This window comes from Plectropomus leopardus, chromosome 6 (genome assembly GCF_008729295.1).
Source record: "Plectropomus leopardus isolate mb chromosome 6, YSFRI_Pleo_2.0, whole genome shotgun sequence".
NCBI lineage: Eukaryota > Metazoa > Chordata > Actinopteri > Perciformes > Serranidae > Plectropomus > Plectropomus leopardus.
In genome coordinates this window covers 35,047,337-35,073,127 of record NC_056468.1, presented here as the reverse complement: position 1 = coordinate 35,073,127, position 25,791 = coordinate 35,047,337, and the positions used below count along the sequence as shown (strand labels likewise).

The window sequence follows — 25,791 nt, the reverse complement described above, 5'->3', positions numbered from 1 at the left end:
TGCACTCAAATGTCAAGAGCTGGGACTGAATTAATCAACACGACTAAATGCCCGTATAAATTGCTTTTAAATCGGGAAAAAAAAGTGGTTTGGGGGGTTAAGTTTCACTTTAAAAAGAACTGTGAAGGACAAAAAAGTAAAAAAACAAAAAAAGTACCTCTAAACGTGGATTGACCAACAAATAACTAAAGAAAATACCTAATAGATGTTATTTCTCTCTTAACCCTTTGAAACCTGGATCAATGTCAGTTTTCTTGTGCTGGACTCAGATGCTCCTCACACGCATTTAAACCTTTAAAACCTGAGCAGTTTGGTCTGATCTTGTTTGAAAAAATAAACAAAAAACAGTAAGATGTGAAAAGAAAACAAGAATCATTAGAATTTTTTAAGGAAAAATGTCCAGAAACATATTATATTGCAATACCTTTAAAATGTTACAGAAAATATTTTATTTTATTTTAAAAGGTTTTTTAATTTTTAATTGCTTTTTTAAAATTTATTTATATTTTTACTTTTCTTTTATTGGTAATTTTCAGTTATTTTTTCACAATTTTTCCTTTTGCTTAGATTATTTCTTAACTCTGTATGTTGCTTTATTCCAATGTTTTTGAAAGAAATCAAGTCAATTTGCTCAGGTTTCAAAAGGGTTAATTATTACTGTGGAAATGTCTCTGTGGTGATAACCGGAGTTTACCCTCCTCATTAAATCTGACCTCACTGTGAGAATAATGTTAGATTACCAGCCGACTCCACATGAAGTGTCAAAATAATGACAGTTAAATCAGAGAAAACACTAATTATTCCGACTGATTTCTCATCACGTCGTCTCCTCGGAGTCCCGGCACGGAGGTCAGGGTTCACTCAGATCTGGGTCCAGTTTTTAAATAGTTTCGGGCTGCAGACAGCGGCAGCTTTAAAGCAGCAGTAAGAAACAAAACAAAGGAAAACCTGATTCTGATCCCTGTTTTTGGCAGAGGACAAAAGGGCCGAGTGGAGATCAGGTTACGGCCATGTGACGCTGAGGAATCTCAGTCCTGCACTCCGTCCGATTAAACATTACACTCTGCACACATCCCATAATACTCCACAGTCATTATACAGACATCAGCTGAATTAAACACCCTGGCAGCCACGATGGATGAAAAATAAGTCCGGCAGAAACCAGATTGTAGTACTTTATGAATGCAATATGATATTAATATTCACTGGAAATCTCCACAGAGTCCCCATAGGATTATTATCACTGGGGATAAAATAAAATACACCCACATGAGTAACATAACAATACTTAAACTCACACTTAAATCTATGCAGTGTATTGAGTATTTTGTATAAATATACAGTATTAATAAAGGTAAACATTAAATGAAGTTGAGTAAAACCAAATTACCATGAGCTGTGTGTTTGACAGTGAAGTAAAGTGTATAAAAGTACAATTAAAGTGTCTTTCAGTTACTTTAAACTCAATATTAAGATATTTTAAGTGTTTAAATGACACAATATAATATAGAAAGTAGAATAAATCAGAAATGAAGCACATTTTAAAGTTTGTAAAACACAAAATCTGAGTATTCAGCTGATTGTTTTCTCCCAAACGTGTCCACTTTGAACGTTTACTTGTCTAAAGATACATTAAATCAAATTTATTTTTTCAGGGAACTTAAGTTAGATTTTTTTTTATAAAAAAAAGCATCTATTGTAACAGTCACATCAGAGAAACCTACAAAGATTTTTTTCCCACATTTGTAGTTACTTTGTGTCTCTGTGGGTTTTTGTCACTTTTGCAGTTGATTTGTCACTTTTTAAAAATAGTTTTATGTCTCTTTTTTTATCGTTATTTTGTCTCTCTGAGCTTTCCCCCCTTTTTGTAGTATTTTGTGTCTCTTTGTTTTTAATTACCCTTTTTGTAGTAACTTTATGTATGTTTATGGGTTTTTTTGCCACTTTTTGAAATTGTTTTGTCAGGTTTTTTAGGCCATTTTATAGTTATGTTGTGTGTCTTTGTGTTTCTTTCTTGTTTTAAAGTTCAATATAATCACTCTAAACTCATTAGGCATTTCACATAAGAACACAATAACATTACAACAAGGCTCAGTATAGAGGATAAAATGTCATGAAGTGGGATAAAATCTTCATAAAATCCACACAGGAGACTTTTAAAGATAATACAGAGGATAAAAACACAATAAAATAATATAAAGTCACATAAACACACCATGAAAACTTACAAAAATATGTATAAAGTACCAAAAATACACTAAAGGTCCCTAAATCTGATCAAATCTAAAACAAGAACATTATCAGTCAGAATCGGGTTGTATTTAAGTACATTTACATATACAAGGAATTTAACTGAGCGATTTGTTGCCAAACAATTTACAAAGAGGAAAAATAAAAAATAAAAAACAGATAAAAGTAAAAAATAAAATAAAAATTATAAGATAAAATATAGAAGCAATATTAAAAAATATATTAACAAAAAATAGAATATACAGAACACAAAGTACATATGGAGTATACTGTATATAGCCTAGAGTGTATTAGTATTTGGAGTATATATAAATGTGTTGAAATATGATAAAGAAAAATGTGTGATTTATTATTTTTGTAAAGAATGAAAAATAAGATTAAGATGATGAAACATTTGTGTCTCCTCTCTCATGTTTTTAATCCCTGAAGGAGCGGAGTGACCCATCATGTGAGATTATGTGTCCGCGAGGAGGGCGGTGGAGGTGGAGGGAGGTGCAGCGGCGGAGAGGTGGGACGTCCTCCTGGAGAGAGGAGGGAAGGACGAACAAGAAAAAAAAGAAGAAGAAGAAGAAGGAGAGGGAGTGGGGGTGTTTGGGGAGGACAAGAAGCCCGCTGCGCCGCAAGAAGTGAGTCCAAACACCGCGCAACATTGACCGCAGGAGCGCTCAAAGTCCCGCCGCCGTCATGCGCCTCCGCTTTTAAAAGCGTCCCGGCTGCTCCTGCTCCTGCTCCTGCTGCTCCTGCTCCTGCTGGGGAGTGCACCTTGCTGATTTATTTTGTGGCAGAGTTTTGTGGCGGACCGGCAAAGCAGAGCAGGCGGAGAGAAGCAGGAGGAGGCGGAGGAGGGGGAGGAGGAGGAGGAGGAGGAGGTGGATACTTCTCCAGGTTTCGGGACTGCGCTGCATTCCTTCCCCGGAGCGCAGCGCTCAGGAGTCGGACCCGGTGCGCTCCGTCTCCCCGCTCCTTTTCCTTCAAAGATTCCTGGATCTTTTCTTGGTGGTTTTCTCGTGCATCGGGACATCAATAATGCACGCAGAGAGCCGCCTGAGCTAGAGACGACAAACACAAACACACCGCGCGTTTCCTCCGCTCCCTGGATTTGGATTTAAAGCCTTTTTTTGGCTGCGAACATGGGTGCATGGTGGATATTTGTTGGCGCTCTGGCCGGGATCCTCGCCGCCCCCCGAGGGATACATGGTGAGTATTTTTGGTGTCTTTTCTCTAAACCAGTTGTTCGAGGTTGTTATGTAGGTCAAGGGTTATCAGAGACCACCATGCACGCTCACACCACACCACAGACCCCAAATTTAAGTAGATTTCGCTCCATTTTGGCCACTTTATTAGCGCTGAATCACAAATGTGCTCAGAGGAATCCTCAAAGTTGCGGTTTACTGCTGCTATTTGGAGCAGCTTCCATTGATCCAGGCAGCAGCAGTGAATGTAATTCATTCCTCAAGTTGCCCAGGACATCCTGGAGCTTTCTCAAGGACCCCTGGAGGGGTTCAGGACCTGCTGTGAGACCCCCTGAGCAGGTTGTTGTTTCCCAGCAGTGAGAGCACAGACTGAAGTGTCATTCAGCTGCAGGATGCGCAGAGTTTCCCAGAGGAGAAAATCGGTGAATTTAAAGTTTCATATCACACAAAAATGATTTTTTAAAGGATTTCCTGAATGAGTGCTCTCCACCTGGGAGGAAATATTGATCCACGTTTGGAGATTTAGCTGTTTGTGATGCTGAGAAAGCAGCGCCAGTTACCCAAATTAGTCTGATTTGTGCAGAAGACATTTATTAGGTTGTTTGCAGGAGAAAAGACGTGCTAAAATGGACTGCATTTGTTTCAAAAAGTGCATCTTTTGATGGTTTCTTGTTCCCTAAACAGCGGTGAACAGTGCCTATATTTAAGCATGGTTATAGGACACTGAAATCCAGCCTTTGCACTGCTGTTGAGACAATCGTTGCATGTATCTTAGATGTGAAAGCATTGATAAGGTGGGTTACAGGAGCAAAGACATGTTGAAGTGGGTTGAACTTGTTTTAAAAAGTGCATCTTTTATGGTTACTTGTTCCCTAAACAATATTTCAGTGACTATATTTTAAGATGAAGCTAAGACACTAAAATCCAGCCTTTGCACTGCTGTTGAGACAATCGTTGCATGTGTACGAGATGCTTTATTTAGCCTGTGCTCAGCAAGATACTGGCATCTTTTGATCAGCAAATCCGTTCTCACTGAGATGGACGTAAAAACAAACTTTAAGCTTTTGGAAAACTTGAATCATTTCACTACAATCAGCCATAAATTCTTCCTTTCTCAGCCTCACGTTCAGGACTCTCTTATCTTAAACTCTAATTTAACAGTTTTTGAATGAGCGCCTCCATGTGAGAGGATTTTGCTTCTGTTGGATGTCATTAAGCAAATATTTAACTGTTTCTGATGATGAGAAAACAGCACTCATACTCATATTAGTAAGATTTACACAGAAAGCATTAATAGTTAATTTTCTGGTGACAAGACATGCTAAAATTGGGCTTGACAGTGAGAGTTTCTCCGGTATTATTATTATTATTATTATTATTATTATTATTATTATTATAGGGGTTACCAGCGTTTATTCTAATACCGGAAGCGCTGCCTATAACACGGAGCGATAGATACAGCAGGATTAGACCAATCACAGTGCAGTTTGCGCCAGATGACGTATAGATTACGTAAGCGGATACAAAGCGTCGGCTCGTCTTCCGATTGGTGGACAAGACCGAAACAAACCGCTGACCTCTCCAAAGGAACCATGGGAAACCAATATGGCGTTTAGCATCGACGCAAATGTATTTTTATCATCGAAATATTGATAAAATATGGACGGAAGACAGCCAGTATCGGATCTATCATAATGGATTTATTGAACACCGAACTTCAGGGCGGGATACCGGCGCCTCTGAAAGAGCCCCGATGTCCCGGAAACGTCCGTCTGAGCGGCACAGCCCGCAGCTTTCACCGCCGAAAAAAGTAAGACGATCTAAGACGATATAGAAAAAACTATAATTGGTAAATATAGTTTATTATCGATGTTTAGGATTTTTGAATCGATTCTTAATTGTTAAAAACGAGAATCGAGATTCTTATGTGAATCGATTTTTTCCGCCACCCCTACTTTCTGATGCTGCGAAGCTGCGTCAGTTACACAAACTAGTCCGATTTGAGCAGAAAGTATTGATTAGGTGGTTTGCAGGAGAAAAGACCTGCTAAAATTTGTTTTTCAAAGTGCAAGTTTTTAGGGTTCGTCTTCTCCAAACAGCGTTTCAGAGACTGTAATCCAAGCTGGAGTCAGGGCACCAAAGTCCAGCCTTTGCACTGCTGCTGAAACAAAAGTTACATCATGTAACTTAAATGTGTTAAAAACCTTACTTAGCCCAAATTTAACAAGATGTCCTTACATCTCGTGATCTGCAAATCAGCTCTTAATGAGTCTGTGGAAGAGCACCCTCAACCTGAGAGAATATTTGCATCTTTTCTTCATCATGAAGTTCAGATTTAACTCTTTCTGATGGTGAGAAAGCAGCACTTTTACTCAGATTACTCAGGTTTGTGCAGAAAGCGTTGATCAGATGATTTGCATCCGAGAAGACATGTAAGAACCGGGCTAAATTTGGTTAAAAAGTGAAAGTTTTTCTGGTTAAACAGCATTTCAGTGACTATATTTCAAACTAGAGTTCAGATGCTGATATCCAGCCATTGAAATGCTGTTAAAACAACAGCTGCATGGGATGTGTTAAAAACACTTTTAGCCCAAATTATAAAGGACGTCTTCACATCTCATGATCTGCAGATCAGTCCATGGTGAGACAGAAGTGAAGACACACTTTGAGATTTAAGAAAACTTGAATCATTTCACAACAATCAGCCATAAATGCTGCCTTCCTCAGCCTCAAAACCAGGACTCTTTGTCCTCTAAATTTGGTTAAAAAAATGAACGTTTTTAGGGTTACTTGTTCCCTAAACAGCATTTGAGTGACTATATTTCAAGCTGGAGTCAGGATGCTTGAGTCTTTACTTATTTCTGGTAATTTTTTGTCAATTTTTTAAAAAGGTGTTTTTCACCCTATTCCAATGTTTTTGAAATATTTGCTCAAATTTCAAATATTCCTTTTTTAAAAAAACTTAATTTCAGGTAATTTTCTTTTTTTCTTTGTTTTTTCTTGTTACTTTTTACTCATTTCTGGTAATTTTTCTGCCATTTCTTGTAAAGGTGCTCGTTGCCGTCCTTCGTTTTTGAAATAAATTAAGTTCGAACTTCAAAAGGTTGAACACTTTTTTGATGGTTATATTTAAACTTGAAGTTGAAAAATGCTTTACATCGACACACAGTCATTTAAATGCTGCTCTGGCAGCAGTTTTATGTCCCTTTAGACATTTATATCACCTCAGTTAAGCCGAAAGTATCATCTGTAGACCTTCAAATCCCCAAATCAATACCTCATGGGATGGAAGGGCAGTCGAACTTCACAGCCAGTTTGAGGGAGTCTAAATTAAAGATGAGCCATGCTGGAATATTTTAAGTTACATCAAAAATACACTATTCAAGCTGTCAATATCTACCGAAAATAATCTCTAATCAACTCCCTGGATGATAATTCTGCACATGCTCACAGCCACATCCAGCAGTAAAGGCATCTGAAAAGCAGTGAAACGCTCGCAGTAACCTTGTTGTCTGAGTTGACCTGTTGTGAGTTTACACTTTCTTTAAATATCCCGACACGTCTTTGAAAAGTGATCCCGCTCGTGGCCTCTGCGCCACTTAAATATTCATAACTCTGCATTAATCTGTAAAAGTCTGCCCATGCACAGCTTACAGTATTCCCACAATGCAGAGGACTCGTCAGGAGCAGAATCTAAAGCAGCCGTTACCGAACTGACCCACTCAAGGCTTCACTCGGCTCCTCAAATCAAACCCCGGCTTGTTAATATCACAGTCGGGTACCTGCGGGGAAGAGACGGGCCGCGCGTTCAAGTCTGGAGGGTGAATGTTTCTCTGCAGGAACACGACTTTTTACCACAATCATTAGCATCCTCTCTCATCCGTCTCGGCATGCATCCAATCAGCTCGGCAGCTCGCGCTTCATAATAAGATAAAATCCAAACTTTTTTTACAGAGACGCTCCCTCGCCTCCTCCTGATGAATACAGAGTACGTTGGCGATGGCAAGCTGAGCAAAGTAGTTATAAAAGTTGAAATGTTGTTGACGTGAAGCGCTGCTTTACGGATCGGATGCACGCTGAGACTTTCTGTGAAGTTTGGAGTCGAGTTTACCTCACGTGTTCAGATTCCTTTAAAGGTCCAGTGTGTCGGATTTAAAAGGCACAAACAATATTACACAGTGACTATAAATACATTTTAAAAAGGTATGTCTAAGTGTGTGACTGTGAAAGGGTTAAAATAACAATTGAAAAACTGCTTGGATTTTTTTTTTATTTGCATATCCCCAAATCAGTGCGGTGTGAGCTGCAATCTATGGAGTGCCTGGCTGCAGCATCACAAACAGTTAAATATTCATCTGATGTTGTAGAACAGAAACACAACTCTCCTCAGGTGAGGGCGCTCATTCAAAACCTGATAAAATGACAGTTTATGGATAGAAAAGGACCTGACTGTGAGGCTGAGAAATGCAGCATTTTTGGCTGATTGCAGTGAAATGGTTCCAGTTTGAGCTTTGCCAAAAGTGGAAGTTTTGCTCTGTTTCTCTACAGATGCCAAGAGTTGCTTCATTATCTAGTTTCTCTGCGTAAAAATCTGTGGTAAAATATGTGCCGGCCTACATATCTCTCTTTTTTATGATGTTCTTTGATGCCTTTTTCTTTCAAGGCTCAGAGGAAAAGCCGCACGATGAAACTCAGTTAGAGCTCAATTATCAACAGTCGATGAGCCACTTAAGGCTCGATCACAAGAAAACCATCAAAAGAGTTTGATATCTCCAGATTCTGCTAACTACAAAATCATCTTGTGGAAACTGGCTTTACAATCTAAATCTGATCTCTGGTTTAATTTTCTGCCACATACCAATTTTCCAGTTGTTTCTTTCTTCAAAATATATCACAGCCAAACACAAAAAAGAGTAGAGTTACTCCATAAAAAAAATAAAATGGACAGAGTAACAGTGCCTCTGGTCTCTTTTGGAGAAACTCTGTAGTAGCTGTTCAAAGTATTTGTGTACTCAGTGCAGGTAAAGAGTACTTAATATGACATAGAGTTACATCCAGGTTTTGCCCACTCAGTCACCACAGCAAAAGCTGTAACGTGTTAGTCTTCAAAAAATATGTGTTTTTTTCATTTATATTGCAGAGTATTCCCATGCACCTTGGAAGCAGGTACATGGGAATACTGTATTGTAACATAATTACCTAGTCACGTACAAAAGCTGAAATATAATCCCACTTTTTGAGTGCGTCAGTGCAGGCGACAGCTGTAGCTGTCTGCTTTATTGTCATGAATGCGATATCTCAACAACAGCTTGAGGGAATATCTTCAGATTTGGCACAAACGTCCACTTGGACTCACAGATGAACTGATTAGATTTTGGTGGTGATTGAGTGTCATTGTTTGTATCTCTTGACTGTTTGTATGTTTTTGTGCTTGTTTTGTATTTGCTGTATTCTCATTAACATGATATTGCAAGAACACTGTGAGGAAGTTACCTCAAATTTGACAAAAACATCCACTTGGACTCAACACTGAACTGATACAAATTTGGTGGTTAAAGGTCAAATGTCACTGCAAAACCTATTTTTGGCCAGAATTCATACGCTTATGAGAAAATTTCACACAGAAGTCTTATAGTAAATAATGATGAAGTGATGACATTTTGAATCCAAAAGGTCAGCCTCACTGTGTCATTATTATGTTCTGCAAAAAGTCTTTTTCTGGCCATTATTTCTGTCATAACTCAGAAAAAGAAGTGGAGAAATTTGGTCAGATGCTCAGCTGATGACAGAAATTTTGGATGTCCTTCTTGACAGCGTTTACATGGTTGCAGATGTGTGTGAAGCTTCCACGTTTCAGATTTTGCACTTGTTTTTTTGCAGAAACATCCAAATCTGAAGCATTGTCCTCTGTCATGTCTGCATATGAGCCTGAACAGACGTGTGTGTGCAACATATGAAGCAGTAGCTCAAGTTAAAATCTGCAGACTCACTCTTCGATGAAAAGACACACACAGTTAGACCCGCTGAATGCCTCAGAGTCGAACAGAGAGTTAATAATTGTTTAAAGTCTGAACTGTTGATGGTTTTCAGAAACAGTTTTCACAGCTTCCACTTCTGTATGCCGGCCCACAGCTGATTAAACAGCCAGATTATATTTTGCAGCGAACTCTGGAGATAAAGAGAGGACAGCGCGAGGCAGCAGAACACACACACATTCGCTCTTTCTCGTGTGAGAATAGCACTGTAACTGTACTCTTGTGTTGTGGACCATTACGGTAAATGTTTACCTCTCGCTGAACGTTTCCCCCCTGAGGCGTCTCAGATTTCTCCTGTCTGGTTTTGTGCGGCTCAGACCTCATAAGCGTGTCCGTCAGCGTGTCTGTGATTTCTTAACATTTAGCCTTCAAACTGAGCAGAGATAATCATCACCTCTCTGACATTTCAGTCTAAAGGTTGCATATATTTACTGTTTTTTTAAATTTATTTATAGACACATTAACGGAAACTGTTCATAATACTCTGAATCAGAAATATTTGTCAATTTAAGGAGTTGGAAGAGGTGCTGGATTCAGGTGCAGAGGCGCCACAGGTGAAAGTCATATCCAAGAATCAGGTTTCTGTGTCCATATTATGGAATTAAGTCACTTTATCGGGCATTATCATTACCAAGCCTCCCCTGCTTACAGCCAGCTACTGCACCATGATCACAGCACAGCTGAATGCCAGACGAGGGACCAAGTTGGCGATTCATGCAAGGCAAATGATTGACACGTTGTGAAAGATTAGAAGTTTGGATGCTGGATTAGCAGGGTATTTAACCCTTAGGGACTGTTTGGTGCATTTTACAAGCTTTTCATTCTTAATTTTTTAAAAATAATTCTGACTGTGTTCATGCGCATGGCATAATCTTTGGCAAGATTGTGTATTTTTGCTTAATCTTGTAAAACCCAGCTCAGCTTCTACAATAAATTTAAGAAACACTGTGGAAACTCATTCAAACTGCAGGTTTTGACCCCACAGCCATCAAAGCATGAAAACATGCATATTATTTCTGGGTGTCATTCTGGGCTTTTATCTTGGAATTTGTCATTTCACTATTTTCCACCTGATGATGTAGTTTTTACTATATTTAGCTTATGGAGAAAATACTTGCGGTTTCCACCGTCACAATCAATGTTGTTGCTAAATATTGACGTATTCCAGGCTGTGATAATCAAAAAAAATCTACTTTAAATTTTTTTTTAAAAATTACAAATTACAAGTCAAAAGCCCAGAACGACGCCCAGAAATAACACGTCATGTTTTTCTGCTTTGATGGCTGTGAGATCAAAATTTGCAGTTTGAATGGGTTTCAAAGGAGCATTTTTTGCACTAAACAGTATTAATGTAACAATTCAGTTTCCACAGTGTGTTCTAGACTTATTGTAGAATCTGAGCTGGATATTCCAAAATTTAACAAACAGACACAATCTTGTCTAAATTAATGCCATATACATGAACTCAGCCAAAATCAAAGAATTGAAAAATGAAAAGTGCGTGAAATGCACCAAACAAACTTAAACTTTTTAAACTACATCAAACTTTAACGCTTTCACTGAACATTCGTGATTTATGTGTCAGTGAAATCCAAATTCCTGCAACATTTTAACCTTTCTAAAGCATGACTTTGCTTCAAGACCAGGAGATTTTGAATATTTTTCTTCTTGTGTTATTCCTCCACTGGGATTTAGATTCTGTTTATTCACCGTTTTTCTCTGAATATCGACCGCTCTCAGAGTTTGACTACGCAGCAACACACATGACACCGAGGGTTTACAGGAACACATTTACATAATCCCTGTTTCCTGACGTACCGAAGGTGTGATCATGACTGGACTCTAATGTTTTCTGTCGTTCTCCCCCCTCCCTCTTTTCCCTCTCTCTCTGTCATCCCAGGAGCTTGTACCTACGAGGGAGCGCTGTATGCGGTAGGTGCAGCCGCCCTGTCTTGTCCTATTTCACCTCTCTAGTATCACTGGTTAAGATTTCCTCCCCGTTCGCTCACAGAATTAGGATCTCGAGTCCGTCTGTGAGGCCTAATGGGTATTTGCTCATGTATTATTCACAGGGGACATCACCAGGTTAGCATGACTGACGGCTGAAGCTGTATGTGTGTGTGTGTGTGTGTGTGTGTGTGTGTGCAGAGATAGGTGGTGAAATGCGTGTGTATTATCAGCAGCTGCGTACATCCTCTGTTGTCTGAGATGTACCGAGAAGATGTGTCTCATCTATAATGCATGCCTCATACTGACTTTGTGGATGATAATGACGATGAGAGGGAGCATGATGCAGCTCGGCGGCGGGCCCTGGCTGCTTAAAGAGGAGCCGTCGCCTCCCGCTGCTCCGCCGATTGAAGGTTAGGCTCTTTTTCAAAGTTCGGCAGAAGTTTGTGATGAGCTTTATTCCCGTGGCTCCGTTGGCGAACATTCAGGGCTTTGCTCTGAGTTGTGCTTTTGTTTTATAGTCTTTAAACCCTGCTGCAGGATCCTCACATCCTGGCTTGCGACTTATTTTAATGTTTAAAGTTGGTCGTGTTTGGCTGCAGGCTTTCAACTGATGAGAAGCCGCCTTGTTCCTCTGTGCAGGCTGCAGAGGATCGCCCGGTTGCACTTTAAATATAAGTTTGAGCTGGAAAAAGTGGAGTTTGAGACAGAGATGACTGTCACTATACTTTATAGATGCATTTCTATGAATGCAGAACATGTGCAGAACCAAAGAAAATTAACTTTAACCCCAGTTTTTACAAACTTTTAAAGTTCCCTACGTCACTGCTACATTCATTCTTCATTTATTATCCATAACAGCTTATTCTGTTCAGGGATGGACAGGTCACTATCACAGGGCGGACGTGTAGAGACAATCATTCACGCTCACATTAACACCAACAGGACATTTAGAAAACCCGGAGAAAGTACAGTTTGCATGACACAGTTTGGCAGTATTGTAATGTTTGATATCAACTGTTTTATCATCTGTTGCTGATAAGTTTCCGAGTGCAGCTGCATGAAAAAGCTGTTTGAAAAGTCTCAAATGAAGCTGAATTTCTCTGTGAACACTTTTTTTATTCAGCCAATTGTTGAGATCAGTTTTTTTTGCCAAAAATGAAGAATAAATAAAAATATCCAAACCTAGTCGCTCAAAAATGTTGATATTGCATGTTTTTGCAAACCACAGATACATTTGCACATTATTCTGGAGCTGGTACATTGAAAGTTTACCTTTCAACAATGCTGCAGGTAATCTGTGGTTATGGTTAGGAGAAAAAAAAACACTTGGATATGGTTAGAAAAGTTTATGTTTTGGCTTTAAACACCAGTTTTGGGGGCACAATCCCAGCTGGAAAAACTGTGACTGGTTGCTTAAAAACAAGATTTGTTACCTAAAATGCTGCAGGAAACACAGTGATTAAAAAACATGCACGTTTGGGTGCTAAAAACCTGCAGGAAACACAGTGACAGATCCCTAAAACACAATTTTGTCTGTGGTCTGTGGGCTCATAAACAGCCCAGGGTTAGTAAGAAGTTGCAGGAAACACAGCAATAGGTCCCTTAAAAACATACATGTTTAGGACCTGAAAAGCTGCAAGAAAAACAATGATTGGCGCCTTAAAACAACCTTGTTTTGGGTTTAAAAAACTTCTGGAAAAACAGCCACGGGGGTACTCAAAAACACCTGTTTGGTTCCCATAAAGCAGTGGAAACACACTGATGAGTCCCTAAAAACACTCACATTTGGGAGGTGAAAAACTGCAGTACACAAAGTGAGGGGTCTGTAGAAACACAGATATGAGTCCCCAAAAAACATGCAAGTTTGGGAGCTGAAAAGCCGCAGAAAAACACTAACTGGTGCTAAAAAACAGCCTTGTTTGGGGGCTTAAAATCTGCTGGAAAAAAGCATCATACGTATGTACAAATGTAACATTCGTAGTTTGCAGAAACGAACAATACTAACATTTTCTTTTGGTGACTGGGTTGAAATTTGCAGATGCAGTCAGAGGTGTGATGGTGGGTCGCTTTAAAAGCTTCTATTCCTGAATGAAATATGTATGGCAGATTGGAGTGGAGGGTCTTTGTGATGTTCTGAATGCTGTTTCAGGAGATTTTTCACCCCAAGGAGGGTAAAAGATGAAACGGTTAAAAGACATTCAACGTCAGCACAGGTTGCACTTTGAGGTGCTTCAGATGAAAGATATCTCTCTTTTTATTGGCCGAACCCGAGTGAAAGAATGAAATCTGCTGCTGTGCACTTTAGAAAAACACCACTTGTGTCTTGCAACAACTGGTAATCGCTCTTAAAAAGCCTTAAACACGGTTCTCAGAGGTTCCTGTGCAGAATAATGACGAAGTCCTGCTTCTTTCCTGCTGTGTTATCAGCATAATTACAGCAAAGCTTAAAACAGCGAGCAGTAACATACCTACAGCTACCTGCAGCCCTGTAAATGCACGGACACATCCTGCCTTCCCGCGTTACTAATCCCCCGGCTTTGAAGGGGGGTGATTGTTAGAGCGAAGATGTAAAGACAGAAATGTTTCAGTCAGTGTTTTAGGAGGGAAGGAGGAGCGGAGGAGGTGGTGGTGGAGGAGAAGAGAAAGGAGGAGAAGGGGGGGGTTATGGGAAAAAAAGGAGAGGGCAGGGAGACAGGTGGGACGTCCCGGCATGTTTGAACAGAGCCGGGAAAAAGGCCCTTCTGGAGTTCAAAGTGAAGAACTTCCCCCCCAACACCTGGAGTGGTGGGCAGATGGGAACAAATGGAAAAATAAAGAAACTCAGATTAAAGTGCAGCAGCCTCGAGGCCTCTCTATGCGGTAAAAATAACCGTGAGAGCAAAACCGCCTTCTCACACATGATCAGTGTCCTCTTTCTTCTTCCTCCAGACTTTTATTTGTTTTTTATGTGATTAACTTTGGTCTTCAGCTTGATTTATGCTCTGCGAACAAAGGTCATTATCATCATTCTTCACAGCTAAATTAAAAAAAGACATAAAAAGGCACAATTATATATGTGAGATGACATTTAAAAGGCATTTAAAACCACAGGGTCTGGGCATTTTAGGGCAATAAAACAGTATTTTTCTCTTGCTCTCTAAGGTTTTTCTAACAATTTAAAAGGTTTTTCCAGAAAATAGACATTTGTTTCGCTTTAACTTATTAACATAAAGTAAAGGTTAATACAAATAATGGCTACAGAATAATGACTCATTGAGACTCTAGTCACAGCACAAAGGAAGTGGAGTGAGGATAGCTCTGTAGCTATCAGTCAGTAAAAGTCAAATTATTGTTGTAAAGATGTAAAGATAAGTTAGTCTGACTTGAATCTGAATAAATCAAATTTCTCGAAATTGGACAAACACATCCAGACATCCAGATAATTGGATCGGCAATCGGGCTACTCTGTCATGTAAGCACCTCAGTCGGACTTAAACTGGACTAATTCATTCTCTGACTCACTGGAAACTCAAACAGGAGTGAATGGCAATTGTAAACTTTCCCATTATATTAAAAAGCCAGGTCAGCAGATGTTTGCAGTGGAAAAGAGACTTTACATGTGCTTGAGGTACGTGGTTACAAGTGTTAGTGTTTTCTAATACTAAATTAGCATGTGCAAATGGGTTTTTAGAACAGCTTTACCTGCTAAATATAGGTGATAAATTACATATCCACTGCTAGTGAACACAGCGCTGCAGCAGAAGAGTCTGCCTTTTTGTCAGCTTGTGTGTGTGTGTTGTTTTGTTGGTGTGTCTGTGGGACGTCACGGACAGGCAGGAGAACAGGTAAACTGCACACAGCAGCAGGAACAGAGGTCTGTGAAAACTTTTCATTTTTTTTCTCTTTATATGTCTCATATTTATTCAGTCTCTCTTCCAAACTCAGTGCAGACTAACTTGGAATAATGTTTTAGCGCTGCTTATGAGGAGATGGACAGTAACTAGTGTCAGTGCTTTATTGCATCTCTCCATTTTGTTGTGTTTCCATCGATGCCTATCGGAGCCGGAGGTGATAAAAACCTGTGTCTGCTGCAGAGTCACCCGGGGAGTGTGATGCCGATCGTATGCATTCTGATTGCATTAAAAAGCCAGATGTTAGCGGGTCTTTTTTTGTGCAATGGGATTGAGGCTTAATTGGCCTTTTGTGTGTATACATGTGCATGACGTAGACTGCCGGCAGCGGATTTAGCAGAATGACACAAATAGAGTGAAAATCAGCGAGCCTTGCTCACTTGACAAGTTCAGGCAGAAAGCTGATTACTGGCGTGCTGCATGTATATGCAGATTTACAGTAACCAGGTCAGTGCGTTGCATGTACACATGATTACCTGCGTAAATGGGTTACTTTAATGTACACGCAGTCACTGACAAGAAAATTGGACTTACATGGATGGGAGGATGTGGACAGAATAAGTTAAGTTTTGTTATTTGACAGCTGAGATTAGAAAGTTATATTCTAGTTACACAAAACTGAAGCAAACAAGTTTGTAATGGATGTTTGACAGCAGGCAGATGGGAAATTATATCTTCAGCCAATCAGAGTTTCTCATGTGCCAAAAAATCTGATTGTCATCAAATGTTCAGCAATTAACCAGGCCTTGTTTTCCCACAACAGAAGCTGCTTTATTTTTTAATTTTTAAAAATTTTTTTAATCAGTGTGGTTTTCAGGGGAGATTTCTTTGTGTTTTTTGCTGCCAGGGCTAAAATTTTACGTTATTCTGATAAGTTTTTAGAATTTATTGAAACAAAAAAGAGTTGTTTTGGTCTTCAGGTTAGGGTCGACAGATTGTCGACATTAAGGTTTTTTGGGTTGATATTTGGCATTTTGCAGATTGTCTGTATCGGTAATTTATTTTAGTGATCGGCTATTACATTACTTAATTAAAAAGTGCAAAGAGAGTGTCAGCACGGGAGGAACTTTTACTTTTTATATATTCATTTTTATTAAAATGTTCACTTGATTTATCAAAATAAAAGTTACTGGGAACTTTATGATGTATATGATGTTGAATGTCTCAGTTTTGTGGTGGTTTTTTTCTATTCCAAATCCTAATTATTGAAAGAAAGATTTAAATTTTTATTGTAAGTGCATATCGGGTCCAAATATCAGTTATCGGTCTCAGTAACAACTATAATCGGTATCAGCCCTGAAAAAATAATATTGGTCGATCCCTATATAAACCCCTTATTTTTTAAAGAAGGTTTATTTTCACATGTGGTTTAATGTGTTAGATGGATTCAGAGACAATAAGACAGAGGAGAGAGTCCTCTCAGTCTCCCACAGAGAAGCATCTGGTTCCCACGGCTGCATTGATCAGCTCTTCTTATCAGGTTAAGTTTCTTCTGGCAGGTTGCAGGAGGCCGGGGGAGGCTGTGTTTGGCTGATGTGCCACATCCGCACTCAATCATTCATCAGTCAGCTGTCTCTCAGCGGCCGTAACCCGATCAGTCGGATCAGAGCCGCAGGAGGTCGCGCTCCGAGCCGTATCGTCTGGGTGTAAACAGCAAGTGACGTCACCCTCAGGTCGTCCTAAACATCCCAATCTGGTTAGCTCGAGTCTGCCCGGAGGCTGACATCATGGTCGTGGAGGAAGAAAGCTCTCAGATTCTTTTCTTAGAGCGATGATTTAACTCTTTGAAACCTGGATTCACATCAGTTTTCTTGTGTTGCATTCAGACGCCGTACACAAGCTATTTGACCCTTTGAAAACTGAGCGAATTGGTTTAAATTCATTTGGAAAAAAGGGAAAAACACAAAAACCAACTTGGTCAAAAAATTTCCCACAAAAAGCAAAATAATTTACTCTGTAAAAATTTGTCTTAAAAAAGAGGGGAGGATCATAAGAAAATAAAGGTATGTTTACAATTATGATAACTGATTGATAATTATAATAATCGTGACAAAATTAAATATATTAAATTAATATATATATTTTTTTCAGTGCCTTCTCTGTTTTTTTTTTTTTTTTTTTTTTTACATTTTGTGCTTATTTTCAGGCAATTATCTTGTGACTTTTATATAATTTTTTTTTGCCAATTTTTGGGCTTTGTCTTGTTGAGTTTCTTGTCATCTTCCTGGGATCAAACCAGTTTGCTTAGGTTTCAAAGGGTTAAGTGGTCAAATTGCAGCCAGTTTTAGGTAAGGGTCATCTAACTTTTCCCATTTAGTCTCTGACTCATCGAGAACTCGATCAGTATCCCAAAAAGCAGAAAAAGTACAAAATGTGTCTCTAAAATGTCGTGATAGAAAAGTAGACAATGCCAGTAATGCACTTGAGTAAATATTGCTGTATCACGTCCCCATTGTTTTTACCGGATCATTTAACAGTTGGACAGTTTGAAGCTAAAAGGATTGTGGGAAATGTGTTCTACATGCGTCCTGACAGATTTTAAATAACTCCAGACTTATTTCGGCGGTGCAGTGTGCCACCAGGCGCGACACGCTGCTGGAGTGCAGCACAGAGCCCCTCAGTGAAGGACAGCGGGGCTCGGCAACATGCAGCACCATGTCCAAATATATCACCTGCCCCCTCAAGGCTTGAATTCCTGGCATTACAAGTCGCCGTTTCTGTAGGAATCAAAATGTAGGGCACCTCGAGAATAGCACCATCGGGGCGGAGGTCCATGCTTTAACGCCGAGGGTTTTAAAAAGAGGGGCAGAGCTTTGGATTTAACAGAAAATTTAACCTGAACAGAGCTGAAATGTTGCACTGGTGCAACTCCAAACTCCCCTCGAGGACACTGGCTCACATTAACATTGTTGTCGTGCAGTGATACTCAACTTATGGCCCACAGGCTCAATTTGGCCCACGAAAAAGTGCCGGGTGGCCCCCCCAAACCTCTTCTCATCTACAATAATATTAAAGTGATTCACTCTGGGAATTGTTTTCATACTTTTAGTATATGTAACTGTCAGAGTGCATAAAACAGCATCAAAGTAGAGCTTGTTTATCAAAAAAAGAGGATCCCCCACACCCCCGACAGAGGACCTCGCTAAGCACCTAATGTCCTAAAATCCTAAAAATGTCCTAAAATCCGAGAAATGTCCAAAAATCTGAGAAACATGCTAAAAGCCTAGATATGTACTAAAATTCTAGAAACATCCTAAAACTCTTAAAATGTCCTAAAATCTTGGAAATGTGCTAAAATCCTACAAATGTCCTAAAATCCTAGAAACCTGCTAAAATGTTTTAAATGTGCTAAATGTGCTCCCACAAATGTCCTTAAATCACAGAAATGTTCTGAAACCCTAAAAGTGTCTTAAAATCTTTAAAAAAGTCAACAATTTTTATTTATTCATTTTTCATTTACATTTTCACTTGACTTCATCAAAAAAGTAGAAACTTCTTATTTAGAATATCCCAAATTCTAGATATTGGCAGAAAGATTTAAATTTTTACTGTAAAAACTAAAGCCTGGCCTGTTTTGGTAATTTTTTCATCATGCATTGTTATGGTGTTTTTGGCTGTTTTTGAAACATAGTATGCTATGGCGTGTCTCAGCGCGTTATTTTATGCTGTTTTTAGGTTCTTTTCAGCTGTTTTTGCAACATGTCATATTTTGACATTTTAGCCATACATATCTGTTTCAAATATTGTGTATCGGCCTCATTAACTACTAATAATCGATTTCGGTATCGGCCCTCATATTGGTCGAGTCCTAAATGAAACATGAGGATTCCTCCTATTTCCTGACCATCCCACCGAATTATGCCGCCCTCCAATTTTGGATGTGTAAAAGATACGTTTACTTTACAATACTTATGGCTACATAATAAAAACATTTTCTAAGTGAAATCAAAGTGATAAAGACAATTCTCCAAAGCAGCTTTTGACTCCTCAGTGACTTGACTTTTTAAATCCGACATCAGTGGTCGTCTTATAAATGCGAGCAGCTCTGATCGTCACATTACCTCCTTAAGTCAACCTCCATCTTTAATTTGCAGCACCTGAAATGCGGCGCAGCTTCAGTGCACCGAGGTGATCTCTCAGGAAAATAGTTTTGCAGAACATTTCCAGTCAGAAAAACAATCTCAGCAGCACTTCTGATTGCTGCAGCTGCCCGACACGCTTCACGGCGGGAGTGTGATGACGATGCCTGAAAAAAAAGGAAAAGCTTAAATTAAAGGGAGAGTACAGTGAAACAAAATACAATGATCTATTTTAAAAGAGACCATCTCTGCCGTGCTGTGTGCCGACGGGTAATTTTCCCGGCACCAGTGTTCATATCCATCCACATCGTGCCCGCCGGGGTTCGGCGGTGAAGTATGACATTAAAAGCACTAATAGGATCTGACTGCTGTTGGACAGAATATGTATAATCGTGGAAACTGGCTTTTTTCAGGGCCCCTCGGTGGATTAACGCTCAGGCTGTAGTGATAATTCCTCTGTGACGACCGGGTCGCCACTGACTGGTGTTCACGCTGCCGTTTCCCCCCGAGGGGCTCCAAACGACCCATGTGATCAGAGGAAATCAGACTTCATGTCCCCCCTGAGGGACGCTGCAAGGCTGCAGGAGGGAGAAATACTGAAAGTGGAACAAAGAATTGAAGCGGGAAGAGACACAAAACAGAAAGGATGACAGTTTGGGACAAAATAAATGCAGGAGGGGGGACGTCTGACAGCAGGAGCCTGACTCACCTATGAGACAAAAGGTCTGTGTCAGCGATTTCAGGTAGAGTCACCAGACTGCAGCCGGCGTTCACTCTCCTGCAAACTAAACTGCATTCAGCACTTCTTACTGGGGGACAACCAATACCAATACTGATTATTAGCAGATAATGAGACCAATAATTGATATTTGGAGCCGATATGCATGTACAATAACAAGGCGACCTCTACAAAACACGAAAACAAAACTTATCTGGAGGAAAATCTGTTCCATCTCGTCATTTACTAAGGGATGATTGATGACTGATGACGGTTTTGTTTTTTTCCAGGGCCAATGCCAATACCGATTATTATAGAATAAAATAGAATAGAATAGTATAGAATAGAATATCTTTGTTGTCACTGTACATGTACAACAGAATTGAATGCAATCTTCTCAGTGCAAACAAACAAGTTAAACAAGTGTTATATATAAATAAGTAGTAAGAATTAGTTGTGTTAATATTAGTAGTTAATGAGTCCAGTAACCAAGATTTGGAACGGATATGCTTTTACTATAAAAATTAAAATCTTTCTGTCAATCTTAATAATTTGGAATATAACAAACTCCAACATAAAACATTGTTTAAGCGACTTCAGCAAATGTTTAATCAAAAAACTGTAAACAACATATTCAGCGAGTTCCCAGCAACTTTTTAAGTAAAGATGGATCCCCTGCAAAGTTAAAGTTCCTCCAACGCCGACACTTTTTTTGCACTTTGTTAATTTTCTCTGCGATCACCAATCAGCAAAATGCCAAATATCGGCTCTGATGATCTGTTGACCCCTACTTCTTGCTCATTGTCTCAGAGTAGTTTTGAACAAAAAAAAGATAGTAATGAATTTTGATTTCATGCCATACTGCAACTTATTATTTTTATTGTTCTTTTCTCTTTTTTTCTATTTTCTGTTATTTTTTTTGCCTTTATTTAATAGACAGTTGAAGTGTGAAATACAGTGTCCAACCTGTCCTTGATCCTGTAACATCTCTGCAGTTGAAGGATGATGGGAATTTCAAATTTAACACAAACATAAACTTGGACTCAATGATGAACTGATAACATTTCAGTGGTCAAAGGTCACTGTGACCTTTCATGATATCTCACAAACACCTTTTAGGGATTTTCTTCAAATCTGACACAAAGATTCACTTGGACTCAATGATGAGCTGATTAGAATTTGGTGATCGAAGGTCAAGGTCACCGTGACCTTGCATCCGCCTCATTTTTGTACACAAAATATCTGAAGATGGACTTGAGGGAGTTTCCTTAAATTTGCACAACTGTTCACTTGGACTCAAGAATGAACTGATTAGAGTCTGCTGTTAGAAGGTTAAAGGTCAAAGGTCAAGGTCACTGTGACCCCATAAAAGATGTGTTTGGCCATAACTCAAGAATCTTGGGGCCGTGTGTGTTTTCACAGACATGGATGTAAACTGTAACTGCAACTTGACTGATGCACGGAGGCAAACGCCTGAGTTTATCTTCTTCTGTTTGTCAACAAACTTCAGGAAAAGTGCAAAACCAACAGTGTGTTCGTCTGTCTCTTAAAACTGTCTTTGAATCTCGGCTGTAAAACCACTGGTCCCTGTGGAAGACATAAATGTGAAAACTTGGGTGTTTTGGAGCAACCTGTCACTTTTTCAGCGTTTTTTTTTGGGCACTGAATGTGGATGTTTTGTTGTGACCCAACAACAACAAAACTGTTTGTGATTTAGCGAGTTGTTGCTGTATTTCCAGCTGCTTTGTTGGGCACCAAACATGGGTATTTTTCAGCAATTTGTCACTTTTTACCGGCAGTTTTCTAGGCATCGAATGCAGGTGTTTTGTAGTAACCTGTCACTCTTTTATCAGCAGCTTTTCGGGCACCACCAGGTGTTTTATAACGACCCATCACAGTATTTCCAGCGTCATTTTAGGCACCAGATTCTGGTATTTTGGGGCAACCTGTTACTTTGTCCCGCGGCTTTTTCGGTTCCAAGCGTGATTGCTTTTGAGACCCCTCTCTCTTTTTGCAGTGACTTTTTAGGCACCAAATTTGTGTGTTTTGTAACAACCTGTTGCAAGCGTCAATGATGCCATGAAAAGCATTTTTTTTTAAACCAAGACATGGTTTGTTTACTTCTGGAATTTTGCTGCCAAAATCTGGTATTTTAAGACAAAGCATAATATTTTTCTAACCATAACTGAGTGTTTTTTGTGCCTAAAATGACCAATGTGTCAACTACAGTGTTGTTAAAAGTTTCAAAGTATGTGCGTAATAATAATGTGCAAATGTGACATATCTTTGGCCTGCAGACATTTATTCTGGTAATTGGGTGATTTGTGGCAGCAGGACAGCGTGTGTGTGTGTGTGTGTGTGTGTGTGTGTGTGTGTGTGTGTGTGTGTGTGTGTGTGTGTGAGAGTGTGTGTGACTGAGTCAAAATAAACTGCAGTGTGTGTGTTCTTGGTAATGAAGCAACATGTCAGCCAGTGAAGACTCATTATGAGACTAAGTGTTTTGTGAAGGCTTATTTTGTGTTCTTTTGAGACATATTAGATGGCCAATCATTATTACTGTGTTTTTTACTCTTCTCAGTGATTGCTTGTAGATTTTTTTTGTTTTTTTTTTGCAAAGTTAACACATTAATTACTTTGTGCTGTCTGAAATCTCAGAGTCTGGATGATGAAGGCAGAGCGGGCAGTATTTTAAGCTCATTAGTGATACATATTAGCATAGTGTGGAGTCAGTTTTAATAATGAACCAACAAAATTAGGTATTAAAGTTTGCATTTTTACATCTGCAAAATGCATTTTCTGAAAAGACAGTTCATTGCTGTATATGATTGTTTTATATGTTTTTCTGCACTTTTTCAGCACTGACTTTATGATGCTAGATGACCCAAAACGTTGCATTTTTATTGCATTGTTTCTCTAAGTTTGCTGGCATCGTGCAGGAATTCATGTTCAATTCAATTCTCAATTCAATTCTCTCACCATAACATCCCAGTAACCATGGCGATGGATGTTCAAAACATTATCAGCTTTATTTCTATTGCAGCCACCGCACTAGCCGTCATTATTTCCAATCCAAGACCACGTATGCGCGTTATGGAGCCATGATGGAAAGGCGAGCCCCTTATATGTGGGAGCGGCCACGTATGAGGGAGGGAGCTGATAGTCCACGATTTCACAGAGGAATTTTGGATTCCAAACTTCCGTATGATCCGCTCAACTTTCTCAGAGTTATGTGATGCAATAACAGCTCTTGTAGCTCCTGCTGCATCATGGGAGCCAGTTCCTGCTGACAAGCTCATAGACACAGCTTCATGTGACCTAGAAAAGACTAAAAAGGGTTTTCAATGCAGTTTTGCAAATTTCATTGGCTTGCGCGAATCACCAGAAATACCACCTCATGCAAGTGCAAAAACTTTTTTGCGATAAATTGGAGTTTTTTTCGAAATAGACGTGCTCCCATTAGGCGTAATTTATATTCGCAGTCTTTAATATGCAAAATGTGAGCGTTAATGGAAATCCACCTTCTGACATGACAAATAGCATCAGAGAAACATGATTAGTAACATGAATCTGCTTTATTCAGTGATTTTCCCCAGTTTAAGTCAGCTGGTCTGTTTGTTGTGGAGAGGAGGAGATCTCTGGGGATAAACCGGCTCCCGGTAAAAAGCTGAAGGAAATAACACAGAAGGAACTCTGCAGTCCTCACCGTGTGACGCCACTAAATCTCCCTAAATCTTTTGCACTGGACTTTAATTGACTCATTAGTGACCAGATTTAGAGCTGATGATCTTGACTCTTTTTTTGGTATCCGCCTTGTTTTGAAGCCATTTCAACTTTTGACTCAGCTGGAGGTTTGTTTTGGTGCTCAGCATCAACATGACATCAAAAAAACAAAACCTCAAGCCCTCGGTGAAGATCAGTCTGAGTCACATCTTCAACCGCTGCTCAAACTCAGCCAGGATGAAAGCTTGTTTTAAAATCGAGCTTTACTGAGCTGGGCTTATTGTGTCGTTTTATTTGTTAGATCCCGAGTCCTGATTTCTCCAAATTAAGCCCCGCTCCAACCCCGGCACATCCTGTTCCTCCTCGTTCATCTCTTTAGAGAACTTCCCCTGCTGCTCTGATGTGTGAAGTTCTCCGACATAATGAAGAGAGCGAGCGCCGGCCGCGCTGATGTCAGGAGAATAGGGGCTTTTTCAGAGGCACTGTGGCCCAGGACACACAGAAATAGATCATTTGAGGACTTGCCATTCGCGGCTCTACCACATCTGAATTATTAAGTGGCCCGAGGCTGTGAAGTGCCTACACACTGGCTGCTCTTTTCAAGATGCTTTTAAAGCTAAACTGCTTCTTGCATCTTGAATCCCTCCGTACTTTTGAGCCAGAGCAGCAGTTTCCCCATTTGTTTTGCTCGGGGGAGAAACAGAATAAAAGTGCAGCGTGAAAACAGCGTTGTGTTATTTTCACGTCCATCACAGAGGCTGGTTTGGATTGCAGAGGAGCATTAAAGTTTCAAGACACCTCGAGACTTATTCGCCGAGGTGCTACAGGTTCTTAAAATTCTTCTTCAGTTGTTAAATTGTTAAAATCGTAACACCCAGTGAAACTATTACAATCAGGATGTGGCAATGGCTCCTGTAATGCAGATTAATGTGAGCAAAAACTACCTTCTCTCGTTTTAGGGCCATCCTTGCAAACAACATTCGCTCTCCCAAAAGTGTCAAAGAAGTACAAAGAGAAAATAAAGAATAAAAATATATGCAAAGAATTAAATATAGGGAAAAAATAAGACATAATTTATATACATACTTACATATGCTATATATATATATATACATATACGTGTGCAATATTATGCAATGTGGTGGGTGCAGTCAGGCAGGAAGTTTTCATTGTAGGAGGTAATGTGTTGGATGCGTTGTTGGTTTGGACGTGTTGGTACAGGTACAGGTGAGAACAGGGCCGGCCCTAGATTTTAGGGGGCCCCAAGCAGGATTTGGTTTGGCATTGTAAGTGTTGCAATTTAAATGACACTGAAACAGAAACCTTTCAAATTGCCGCTGACGCCTCACAGACCTGTCACTCAGGATCTTGTGCTTCATATATGGCCCAAAAAGCAAGTGCAAGAGCCTTTAAGCAGGTTTGGCCCTTTGAAATGTTTGTTTGATGAAATGGATCAAATTCTGATAGTGAAGTGACTCTTACAGACGTCTCTTTTCCGATGTGGGTCAGTGGGAAACAGTCTTTTGTGACAGACCTGGAAGTTGTGATTACACGGATTGGCCACTTTGTTGAATTGGCTTCAAAGCCTGGCTCTGGTCCTGGGGGGGTTGGTGTGGACCCCTGCTGTGTTGGGGCCCCTGCTGTGCCAATAGTGATTGAGGAGGCTATTTTATTAGTGCCGTGCTAATGCCGGCGCTGCCTCAGGAGATAAATAAAGAGGGAAAGATAAGACGAACCGGAGGAGAGGGTTGGTTTATGAGGTATTCTGGAAATTATTTATTTCCATCTGTCATGTGACGAACCCTCAGAGGGCCCTGATCCTTGGGTTGAGACACTGTCCCACGCCTCAGCGGTGCTGCCGGGGCTAAATGAGAGCTCGCCATGCTCCCTCGACTGGAACTAAGCCCCCTTTTTTTCCCTCCACCAGCTCTCTGCAGACATGCAGAGCTGTGGAGG

The 25,791-nt window shown here is 39.8% G+C and overlaps 1 protein-coding gene across 1 annotated transcript in view; it reads left to right on the top strand.

Annotated features, from left to right (window-relative positions):
* Positions 1–3,142: 3,142 nt before the first annotated feature.
* Positions 3,143–25,791, top strand: part of fras1 (Fraser extracellular matrix complex subunit 1) — a 307,798-nt gene continuing 285,149 nt past the window's right edge. The window contains 2 exon segments of the mRNA XM_042487917.1: positions 3,143–3,447; positions 11,379–11,410. Coding sequence (XP_042343851.1) covers positions 3,381–3,447; positions 11,379–11,410 — 99 coding nt within the window. The 5' untranslated portion in view covers positions 3,143–3,380.